The 12,781-nt window shown below is 40.3% G+C and overlaps 1 protein-coding gene across 1 annotated transcript in view; it reads right to left on the reverse strand.

Annotated features, from left to right (window-relative positions):
• Positions 1-12,781, reverse strand: part of MDGA1 (MAM domain containing glycosylphosphatidylinositol anchor 1) — a 341,865-nt gene that overhangs the window by 44,844 nt on the left and 284,240 nt on the right. Inside the window, exons 13-14 of the mRNA XM_081942783.1 lie at positions 12,212-12,364; positions 9,867-9,998 (exon numbers count right to left, since the gene is read on the reverse strand). Of these exons, the coding sequence (XP_081798909.1) occupies positions 9,867-9,998; positions 12,212-12,364 (285 nt within the window). The remainder of the gene's footprint in view (positions 1-9,866; positions 9,999-12,211; positions 12,365-12,781) is intronic.

Raw genomic sequence — 12,781 nt, forward strand, 5'->3', positions numbered from 1 at the left:
GTTGGAAGGGACCTTGGAGGTCTTCTAGTCCAACCCCCTGCCTAGGCAGGAAACCCTATACCGTTTCAGACAAATGGGTATCCAACATCTTCTTAAAGACTTCCAGTGTTGGGGCATTCACAACTTCTGGTGGCAAGCTGTTCCACTGATTAATTGTTGTTCTAACTGTCAGGAAATTTCTCCTTAGTTCTAAGTTGTTTCTCTCCTTGATTAGTTTCCACCCATTGCTTCTTGTTCTACCCTCAGGTGCCTTGGAAAATAGTTTGACTCCCTCTTCCTTGTGGCAACCCCTGAGATATTGGAACACTGCTATCATGTCTCCCCTAGTACTTCTTTCTATTAAACTAGACATATCCAGTTCCTGCAACCGTTCTTCATATGTTTTAGTCTCCAGTCCCCTAATCATCTTTGTTGCTCTTCTCTGCACTCTTTCTAGAGTCTCCACATCTTTTCTACATCGTGGTGACCAAAACTGAATGCAGTATTCCAAGTGTGGCCTTACCAAAGCATTATAAAGTGGTATTAACACTTCACGTGATCTTGATTCTATCCTTCTGTTGATGTAGCCTAGAACTGTGTTGGCTTTTTTGGCAGCTGCTGCACACTGCTGGCTCATATTTAAATGGTTGTCCACTAGGACTCCAAGATCCCTTTCACAGTTACTACTGTTGAGCAAGGTACCACTTATACTGTACATCAGTGACGTGCAGTCAGGTGAGGCAAGTGAGGCACAGCCTCACCACTCTCATCATGGAAAAAAAAAACTAAAAGGAAAAAGCTGAGCTAGTTGCTGCCTCACCGTGGATGACTCTGCTTAACCTCACTGGTGCTCCCCCTCCCCAAGTGTAGTGATTTCCTCCCCAGGCCCCCATTCATTTCTCTCTCTCACACACACAGCTGGATAAAACTATATAAAAATCTAGCCCAGCTTCACTGATTACAAGTTTGAAAAGGCAACGTGGCTCCACCTGCAATCAAACTACACTTGGGGAGGGAGAGCACAAGCGAGCACTGAGGAGACCACAGGAGGAGGCAGGAAGCCAGGCAAAGAGCCATGCTGTAGTACACACACTTCCCCCCAGCCTCTTTCTTTTGGAAGGCTCGGCTTGGCTCCCCTCCGGCTTCTCTGCCTCTCCTCTCACCCCAGCCTGCCAGCAGGAGGTGGTGGGTGGGCTTTATTGTGTTCCAGGCATTTCCCACCCAGACAGCAGGCTGCATTTGCAATGGTGGAGGTGTTTGGGAAAGGCAGCAGGGGAATGGGGGGGGGGATGGCAGAGGAGCTGCTTTCAAGCCACTGGAAAAGATATCCAATCCAACTTTTGTGTGTGGGGGGGTTTGTTTGAGAGTGAGTGAGAGAGGGAAGGGGTAGGAGAGATAGTCCAATCCAACTTCTGTGTGTGTGTGTGTGTGTGTGTGTGTGTGTGTGTGTTTGAGAGAGGGGGAGGAAGGGAGAGAGGGAGGAAGGAGGGGAAGGAGAAGAAAAAGAAAAAGAAAGAAGGAGCAAAGGAGAAAAACAAATGCTGTCGCTTTAAATTGGAACTGAGCATGCCTGCCTGTGGAATTTTGGGAGTTGAAGTCCAAAGTCTAAAAATATTTGAAACCCAGCACTGTGTCAGTGCCTCACCAGTCATAAACCTCACTGCACGTCACTGCTGTACATGTGCATTTTGTTTTTGTTGCCTAAATGTAGAACCTTACTCTTTTCACCATTGAATTTCATTTTGTTAGATAGTGCTCAATGTTCAAATTTGTCAAGATCCTTCTGTATCTTTAGCCTACCGTATCTTCTTACCCAATTTATGGTAAGAGTCAGAATGAGTGTCTGGACATTCCCTGAAACCATTTTCTATAGATTCATATCCTCCTCCTCCTTGTTAGTCTTTCAGTAACCAATATTTGAGTTTTTACCCAATTAGGTTTTCTGGAACAGCAATAATAAGAATAATGTGTATTATTTATAAGTGCCCCTTGGACCTGACACTGTACTATAATTAAACCAAAAAGATTAAACCTTTCCTGCAGGCTTAAACTCAAAGAATATAGGAATACCTCAGGGAAGCTGTATCTTTGGATGTAAGCATTTATTTGCCAAAAAGTAGCTTTATAGGCGTATAATTTTAAGAAACGACTGTTATATGTTGTTTGTAGAAATGTTATTTGTATTATTTATTATTTGCTTAATAAATTTATCTGCGATTTCATTATATAATGGTCCTCTGATAAGACATATTCCCTGCACCAGCTCAATAGATCAAGTACACAGATCAATGTTGCATGAAAAAGTAGGGGATGATAGAAGAAAATGGTTTTCTCTCTCTCTCCAGGATCTGTTCCTGTTTTCATATAATTACTGTTTTTGTCTAATAGAAAGATGAGGCTTTCCTCCCTCTGCCAAATAATTACCTGTGAATATTGTGTGTACGTTTGTGTGAGTCTTTTTAAATTTGCTGGAAAGAACAGATGCCACTGTGAAAACAAAAGAATGGGTGGGACGTGCAAACGTTGCTGCTGTGAGGCACAGAAAATGATCAAAATTAGAGCTGGAGTTTTGTTTGCCTGCTGGATTTTAAACATGTAATAACTATCCTGCGTTGCTTCACCCTTTTCTTTCCATCCCTGTCCAGTTACCTCTTCTTCTCCTCCTCTCCTCCTCTCCTTCCCTTATAGGAGCTATTCTTCGCTTCCCAGGAGTAGCTTCTCCTTCCCTAACACATTCCTGATTTGGATGGAAGGAGAGGGGGAGAATGTGTGTTTATGGGTCTTTATTCATTTCTGTGGGTATGTAAGAGAGGACATTGTTGGTAATTGCAAACGGTGGGGGGTGTCCATTGGTTTTATTAATTTTACAGGAAATTAATTTGAAGCAGTAGCTCTTACATCAATTAATATTTATTTCTTGTTCCAGCTCCGACCTTTTAAGAAGTGTGATTTCAAGGTATATGGGTACGAATTTCTGAGGTTTCTATACATACAGAGATTAGTCACATGCACATATTTATTGAGGAACTGAAAATTCCTATAACATTTCAGAAAAATGGTTGTCCAATCTCTTCTTATAAACCTCCAGTATTGGACCAGCCACAACTTCTGGAGGCAAGTCGTTCCACAGATTAATTGTTCTAACTGTCAGGAAATTTCTCCTTATTAACTGAAGTTACTGAAACCTTCAGTTAGGTCCTGTTGTATGTCTATGATTACTCACTTTTCAAAAACAAATCCAACAAGTGAATTTGGGCAGGAAAAAAAATACAAGCATTATTTAGCATTTTCTGTTCGTCCAAATGCAATTTAACCATTATCTAGAATATGTGAAGAATTCAAATCATACCGTCTTTCCTTTGGCTCATTAGCATATGCTTGTATTAAATTCTGAGATGCTGAAATTATAAAGAGAGACTAGATACTCATTTTACACATCCTGTATGGGGCCATTTTCAGCAGACTGAAAAATAAAGTCAATGTTTTTGTCGGTTTCTACAAAATGACATGCCTACTTTCTATATTAATAGGATGTTATATAGTACGTTAATATTAAATAAATTTATATTATAGAATCACATGCGAAGCTAGAAGGTAGCTGACACCAGAGTTGAGCTACAGACAAAGCTGAATTTTACTTCATCTTCCATGCCCAATTGTATTCCTCATTCACTCCAGTTACTCAGTGTTAACTCTCTTGCCTTCTCTAGCTGCTTCCTTTATCTGCCTCATTGTTTAATTAATTAAAACATTTTTATCTCACCCTCAATTGTTTGAAGACAATGGAAGCCTCCAATAGCTAAAACAATAATATAGAAAGCATTAAGGGCAATCAATAACCAAGAAAACAAAAACAATAAAGCTACAGTAAACAGCAAAATGCCCTATAAGATGCATACACATCAATAAATATTAGAAACATGAGCCGCAGTGGTTAGAGTGCAGTACTGCAGGCTGCCTGCCAGCTGCCTGTGTTTGGCAGTTCAAATCTCACCAGGTTCAAGGTTGACTCAGCCTTCCATCCTTCCGAGGTCTATAAAATGAGGACCCAGACTGTTGAGGGCAATAGGCTGATTCTGTAAACTGCTTAGAGAGGGCTCTAAAGCACTGTGAAGCAGTACATAAGTCTAAGTGCTATTGCTATTGCTATATGAATCGATTTTAGCCTGCTTGAAATGTTACAAACTCTGTGCTGAGTTGCCATGGCAGAAAGATCCCTTTCCTAATCAACACCACAATAATTTATCTTAAGAAACTATCAGGTTCTTGAAGAAGCAAACAATGTATACAGGTACTGAGAGTGTGTCGGGATCAACCACAGATTATCCACTGTCTGCCATGAAGAAAAACAGAGAACTTCTTCTCCTGTGGCCATGTGGAAGCTAATGGAACTGAATATTACTCTATTGTCCATTCTCTTGAGGGCACAAAGCAATTGTAAATGGCCAGGTTAAGTAGCCCTGTGCTTATCCCTGTTTTCCAATATTAACCTATTGCTTCACCCAACAGCCATCACTTCTTTTTACTTAATGACTAGGCCAGTTTTGGCATCATTCTAACCCTTTTCAGGCTCAAAAAGAGAAAGTCAACCCTTTGAATTGTGCCCTGAACCAGAGGGGCAGTAGGAATATTTCAGCAGGCAGGTATAATCAGACAGAATTATTGCAATCAAAGTCATACGGAATAGCAGCAATCAAAATGCCCTTCAGAGGTTGGTTTGCTAAGGTTTATTACTGATTTCCTTGGATTCAATAAACAACTGGTTTGTATTATTTACAAAAACACAGTATGGGTTCTAAGAGGCTGAAAGGGGTCCATATTTGGTTTTGGGGACATTTCAAGTCCTCTATGGAAATCAAGAAGAAGCTGATTATAATTCAGACATGACAAGAAAAACATGGAAAAGAGAAAGAAAGAAAGAAAGAAAGAAAGAAAGAAAGAAAGAAAGAAAGAAAGAAAGAAAGGTGTGCATTTTTGTGTGCATGCCCAAGCATGAGAGAGTCAGAAAACCCAGCAGCCGAATAAATCAGAAGAAATGTGAACGGCCTCCAGAGAGCTCTCCCTGAACCCGCAGCCTACTCAACTGAGAGATATTCAACATCACCCTACTCTATTAGTTACTGAATATTTTATACTCTGGCTACATTTGCTCCATTTGTATTCTGCATCTCTCTTTCGTCATATGCATTATAAACGAGCAGTGTCTGGAAACTCTCTCTGGGAAGATTTGCCTGGATGGCTATGGATATTTTATAGTCAAATTGTGGAGAGCAAACTAGCTTTCTGAGTTGTGCTGTGAAAAGCAGGAAAGAAAAAAAAGGTCATAAACTGGTTATTAAAAAAATAAATACATGTCAGACGGTACAGCATTTTCCTTCCATTGCGCAGTGAGATTCAGCCACCCAATGATGGGGAGTGGTAATATGCACAATGCTAAATCTGAGAAAAGGACATTGTGATTTGCCAGGCTGGGTTGTGAAGCCACTGGCAAAATAATTCAAAAAAGTTGAGCAAACCAGTCTCATTCCATTTTATCTTTGTTGCAAACCTGCAGCCAAAATCGCATTTCATGAATGAGAAAGATGTCTTTTTAGACTGGAGTAAGCAACTGCTACCTCGAGATGTTTTGGATTACATCAGTGCTTATGGGATTTGTAGCTCAACAAAATCCAGTAAGCCACGGGTGTCCAAACTTGGGAACTTTAAGACTTGTGGACTTCAACTCCCAGAATTCCCCAGCCAGCAGCTGGCTGGGGAATTCTGGGAGTTGAAGTCCACAAGTCTTAAAGTTCCCAAGTTTGGACACCCCTGCAGTAAGCACTGGGGTGTCTAGTCCATTTTCAGAACTGGTATTTTTTTCCTCTTAAAACAGAGAATGTACATGTATTAGTTCAAAGAGTTATAGGATAATAAGAAGCATGATTTTTATACTCAGAATTAGCAGGAATTATGTTTATCTCATGATAATTGAAGCCAACACTTGAGCGGTGAAACTGCTATAACAATTCTGTTGCACTTATCACCTCAGCCAATTGCTGAACAAGAAGGAAGCTGAGAAGTGATCACATCAAACCTGTTTGGGACACTCACTCAGTTTACTGAAGCATTCTGTCTTATTAAGAAATATACCTTAGATTTAGTCCAGATGTGCTCAAAAATTTTTAAAAAATTAGAAACAGAAGCAAAAGTGACGTCAGAACTAACAGAGGGAAGGCAGGCAGGCAGGCTTAAATATTGGGATTTTTAATCATTTATTTCCTCTTCCTTTGGTATGTGCCACAGCAGGTTGCCAAACCTAGCCAATCTTGATTGATCCCCCAAAGTTAACCATTTGGATGGAAGGCCACCAGAAGACCCTGGACTGTGGGCTAGATTAGGAAGTAGAAAAACAAACATCTAAGAAAAGGCAATGGCAAAAATGCTTCTCTGTGGCTGCCAAAAAAAACTACACTGAAATATCCAAGTAACCAGAATATCAACCTTGACTCAAGGAAGATTTATCCTTAAGACTCTCAGGGACGTCTCAAAATATCATAACTAAACAATGCAACACCTTGTGCAAATTTAAGATATCCTTGGAATTGCTTGTGGGAAATGTAGAAATGTCTAAAGCTTCAGTGGAAGAACCAGCTGTATTCTAGAGAGGTTTGGAAGATGATGAAAACAGTGCAGGAGGAATAGGGTGGGTGAAAAGATACATAAATGTCTTTCTGGTTTTTTTAGTTATCATACTCAAAACTAAATATATTATTACACTGAAATGGTCCAAAATAATGAGCATTTCATTGCACCAATACCAGAACCTCTAAGTCAGTGATGGCAAACCTATGGCACGCGTGCCACAAGTGGCACGCAGAGCCATTTGTCAGGGCACGCGAGACGCTGCCCTGTCAGATGGCCAGCGCACATGCGTGCGCTGGCCAGCTGAGTTCACCTTTTTAAAAACCATTTTTCGCCTTCCCCAGGCTCCAGAGGCTTTATAGGAGCCTGGGGAGGGGGAAAAGAGCCCCCCCCATCCCCCCGGAGGCCCTCCAGAGGCTTCAAGGACGCTCCGGAGGCTTCCCTGAAGCCTTCTGAATGCTTAAAACCACCCTCCGAACAAACCAGAAGTGACTTCCGGTTTGCTCGGAGGGTCATTTTAAGCGCTCCGAAGGCTTCAGGGAAGCCTCCGGACAGTCCCTGAAGCCTCAGGAGGGCCTCCAGGGGGGCGGGGGAGGCTCTTTTCGCCCTCCCCAGGCTCCTATAAAGCCTCTGGAGCCTGGGGAAGGCGAAAAAAGCATGTAAAAATGGGGGGTAGTGCATTGTGCGCGCATGCGCACTGGGGGGGGGTTTGCACATTGAATTATGGATGTGGCACGCCCGCACACAACCCCGCTGCGCTTCCCCCCTTGTGGCACGCGAGCCAAAAAAGGCTCGCCATCGCTGCTCTAAGTAATACTTGAATCAGGGAAGTGGTGATGATACTTAAGATATTTCCCTAATCCAGAGGTCAGCCATTTTTATTTTTGGACTAATAGCCATGACTCTTCTGTCTGATTAGCCTTAAAGGAGCTAAAAAGCTAAGGGCTGTTTTTTGGATAATTGGGAGGGTTTGTAGAACAGGATGGAAAATGGAAGCAGTTCACTTCCCAAAAGCTCTGTACTCCCTTCCTAGCCTAATTTTTTGCTCTTAAAATTTAAAAATGGCCATTTCGCCACCAAATTATAGTGGCAGTACCCCAGAGTACTTTTCAAGATCCCCAAAAGTCTGGGGTAAAAAAAAAAATACACACAGCCTTCAGATTACCCAGCATTGTCATCTTTTTAAGAAATTATATTCCCATATATAAAACATCTCAAACTTGTTTAAAGAAAATTTTAAAGAGCTGTTCTTGGTGTCTTTTGATATTTCCAAGAAATAAAAGTTCTTTCTGAGATTAACACAAGACGGTTACTTAATGGTAACATTTAACATTTAATGAACAAGTGTTCCAAATTTACCAGACAGGAGGAAAATAAAATAATTCTGCTTCAGGCCTGTGTCAGAGATCTTAAAAGCATTCATGAACTAATGTGGAACAAGACTTCTGCCTGCTATGCCTGACTAGCTTTCAATGAGGCAGACATGGGTATTCATATTTCAAAGAATCATAGTCAATACAGAGATTCACCTTTTTCTGTCTGTAAGCGGGTGGGTGGGTGGGGGTAGCACAGAAAACTAACTTCTACTAGGTGATATCTCATGTGCTTGAGTTTGAGTTTGAGTTTATTACATTTATAAACCGCCCCCTCTCCCCGCAGGGACTCGGGGCGGTGTACAGACATCACATATATAAAAATGACAAAGCACAACACGAAAACCCAGACAAACAACGTAAACATACAGTCTGTATATTAGCCCAAACTAATTAATAGTTAAAAACAATCTAAAACCAATTTAAAACCCCAAAATTTAAAATTTAAAAAGCCATCCAGGAAGGTCAGTAATAGATGTTCCTTATGATTACAAATGGGCCAGGCCGGCTAGTCTGAACAGGTGAGTCTTGAGTTTCTTACGGAAGGAGCGGAGATAGAGGAAGATGTACATTAACTCTGTTTATCAACCTTGGTTATCAATAGGTAGACATACTACTTACTGGGTCCTGATTTCTCAGTCCAGCAGGTGATTAATAACTTAGTGGCTTCTGAAATAGTGCATTTATTATTCAAATTAATGAAATTATAATCAAGAGGTGACAAATTAGCAATTGCTCCTTGACTGAATATGGAAACTCATTAGGCACCTTTGTGGCATTTATCCATGTACAGCTTCATCTTAACAATCAGAGACAGGAGATGAAGAGGGAGGGAGAAAGAGATCCTTTGAAATGACTTTGGCTCATAAAACAAATCCTTATTTGCACATGATTTTTGCCATTTTCTGGGTCTTGTTTACTCTCTTTAAAGCACAGTGGTTATCAGAAAATCCCTACTGCTATCTGGATTGTCCTGCTCAAGGATTCTATATTTGCACTGTCTCCAAACTAAACCCCAAATAGCCTAATAAACAATTACTGTCTCCTATCCTATCCAATCCAATCCAATATAATGTCTCAATTAATTTAAGAAAATATCTTCTTAGGAGGATTCTTATAGAAACTGGAATCAGAAAAGCAAAAATGATGAAGCTATATCACAGCTTTGGGAAGCAGAGGATAAAGAAAATTAAGTTGGGTATAACCATGCCTCTAACAATCATACACATGTAAAAACTCTGCCAATCTTTGTAAGTCTGAAAACACCAAAATCAAATTTCTACCACTTATGGTATAGAAATAAATTTATCTAAAAAACAGTGAGGATGTTCTTCTAATGCTGCTTCTGAATCTCCTATGATGTATCACAACCCCCAGAATGCTCAGCCAGCACAATAGGCATGGTTGGAGTTTTAGTTCAATATCTGGCCAGTATCACATAGATAGCTTTATTCTAAAGGCTTAGAAACTGGATGCAATTTATACAGCTGCTTGTGTTTGGTATCAGACTGACACAGCTATCTTGATTTGTCTTCCCATTCAACATATTTCACCATTTCAGCTCTGCACTAGAGCTTGAAATAATGAAAAAAAAGAGATGAAAGAAACACATACAGAAATCATGAGAGAGATAGAGATGTTCTCTTCAGGATTCAAATTTGGTGTTGCTTTCCCAATAGAAAAACACGAAGTATTATTTGCCTGAACACAACTCCAAGGCCAAGAAATAAAACGACAATCCAAATTGACAATCACCCCTGTAAAACAGATCTGGCATATCGTACACTTGAGAGCATTATTTCCCTGTAATTTGCAATGAATAGGCAATCCCTTTAAATCTCAGAATGTTTTTTTCTCCACCCCAATGAGCAGCAGCCCTTCAAGGTTACTTACCAATGTGCTTCCCATACATGTGATAATAGAAGGAGACACAGAATCTGGTGGTCATGTTGTACATAGGGCTGATTAATCTAGCTTTGTCATCCTTCACTCGGGGTGCAGAGGCTTCAATGAACATGTAGTACCCTGGAGAGTGAGAAACCAGGAGTAGGAAAGGTAAACACGTTGCCACAGTACTTTTTCATGAGAACAGCATTAAAAGTAGTATGAAGAAAAGCAAGAATCCTACTCATCCCCCTTTGGGGCTCTAAACTAGAATGTTGGGCCATAACTTCATCTTCTCTCTGAATGTTACAGAACTTTGGCTTAGGTTACCTAATTTACTTATTTACCTATTTATATCTACCTTTTTTCCAGGATGTCTAGCTGGCTTGTGTGGAATTACTGATCCAAATCATTAAGTGAGCTTTCATGGCAGAAGATGGACTTGAGATTGGGCCTCCATATATTAGTTCCATTCTTCTACACTATAGCTCTTTGTTCTAGTCCTACTATCCTCTCTCATCTCAATTATCTCAATGTTTTTTCAGGCTGTTCTGGAGATGTTTCTTGGGAGCATAGCTTTGCAACCAGTACTGTATGTTAATTTGTACTACCTAAGCTTCCATAGAAAGACTGTCTCTCTACATTCTAATAGATGCATTAAAGGAATAGAAGTGCTTATATGTATTGTAATCACCATGAATCATAGACAGAGCTCTGGCTATGAGGTAAAAGGATAGGTTGACTACCCTGAGCTTCCAAAATCAACTTTGCTTCATGACTTATATATCATAACCTTTTCTGAAAAGTTGCATGGAAAATCTTGGAAAGGTTCTGGAGGCTTCATTGGACTTCTGCTCCAGAGTTAGACAGACATTTTATAATGTTTAAACTTGTTTTCCCACTTGCTTCCTTCCTCTGTGCATGCATCAATGAAACAAGGACATTTGGCAGCAGTAATTAGCCAGTAACAAGGACTAATGTTCTCCTGATTCCTCTAAACAAAGCTGTGGGAGTTTTAATTAGTTATTTAATGTGAATAAGAACATGCAAATTAGCTGCCTCATGTCTAATACAGATCAAGAGAGTGTGTATACGAAGCTATGTTTTATATATTTTATTATATTTATACATTTATTATCATGTCTTAAGATGAAGCATAATATAGTAAATAGTGTGGCATCATATAGTAAACAAATTGTTCTTAGAAAAGATCTGGAAAAATCCAGAGGCAGCAGTTCTAGCTTCTGCAAATTCTCAATATTGCAAACTAAAGATTGAAGATTTCAGGTAGGAAGAAGGAAAGGGCAAAATGGTGGGTGATGGGAAAAACTAAGAACTGAATTGAAAAGTTTCATTCACAACAAAAAATTGCTAAAATTATTCCAGCTTCCAGCAAAGATTCAAGAGATAGTATTTTTTATGTGCTAGACAGAGTTTTGGAGCTGTAGATTCAAAATACGTAGAAAGATGGCAGATGGCCATTTGCACAAGACTGATGACAAGACTGATTGGTTCCCCTCGCATATATGTGCTGCTAGTCATTCCCGACTCTAGAGGACAGTGCTCATGTCCATTTCAAAGGAGGACTAGGGGAGACATGATAGCATTATTCCAATATCTCAGAGGTTGCCACAAAGAAGAGGGAGTCAAACTATTCTCCAAAGCACCTGAGGGTAGAACAAGAAGCAATGGGTGGAAACTAATCAAGGAGAGAAGCAACTTAGAACTGAGGAGAAATTTCCTGACAGTGAGAACAATTAATCAGTGGAACAGATTGCCTCCAGAAGTTGTGAATGCCCCAACACTGGAAGTCTTTAAGAAGATGTTGGATAGCTATTTGTCTGAAACGGTATAGGGTTTCCTGCCTAGGCAGGGGGTTGGACTAGAAGACCTCCAAGGTCCCTTCCAACTCTACTATTGTATTGTATTGTATTGTATTGTAAAGCCAAAGAGCCAGCCCTCTCCGGAGACATCTCCGTGGTCAAGTAGTCAGCATGACTAAATGCCAAAGGTGCACAGAACGCTGTTACCTTCCCACCAAAGGTGGTTCCTATTTTTTCTACTTGCATGTTTACATGCTTTCGAGCTGCTAGGTTGGCAGAAGCTGGGACAAGTAACAAGAGCTCATTCTGTTACATGGCGCTAGGGATTTGAACCACCAAACTACCTATCTTATGATCAACAAGCTCAATGTCTTAGCCACTGAGCCACCACATCCCTAATGACAAATACCATTTTATAAGTACTTATGAAATGGGGAATTCCTCTCTCCTTTGTTAGACATCAGACAGAAAACAGGAAAAAGCAAAAGCAAAGGGCATAACTTTGAATCTGGGAACTGAGGGCCTACTCACCTTCGGGTGTCCCACTGAAATCCATAGTGGGGCCTGTGTTGGCAGTGCGCTTCGGATCATGCGTTAGGCTGCTTTGACGAATCCAATCAAAGTTGTCTGTTGTGTCCTGTATATAACCACAGATCTTCTCATCTTCAAAGTGGCAGGTGTTACCTGTAGGCAGGTAAGGTGCCTAATAAGTAGATCATCCCAACATGATCTTGTCTGGTGGAGTATACAGGAGACAAAAAAATAACTTCCTTGTAATAATGATACTTCTACACTGAGAGAATAACACTAATTCATGGAACAAGTTGCATCTCCTATCCATAAACTGAAGCCAGCAAGGAGTCACAAAAACTAATTAACAGCCCTGCCTTTTTCTTCAGCTTTAAATAAATATGGGAGAGTGTAAAAATCTATACATTGAAAAATGTCCTGCCTGTTTATAGATGAGTTAACAAAGCACACTGTGATCATATTTGTTTGATGGATGGATCTAGACAACATGTGGATTTGTTGTGATATTTTTTAACATTTCCCCAATGACTTTCCAAGCACTTCAAAATGCTGCTGCTGGCCACGCACAAA

Source organism: Natrix helvetica, assembly GCF_964273705.1.
Source record: "Natrix helvetica genome assembly, chromosome: 2".
NCBI classification, from domain to species: Eukaryota; Metazoa; Chordata; class Lepidosauria; order Squamata; family Natricidae; genus Natrix; species Natrix helvetica.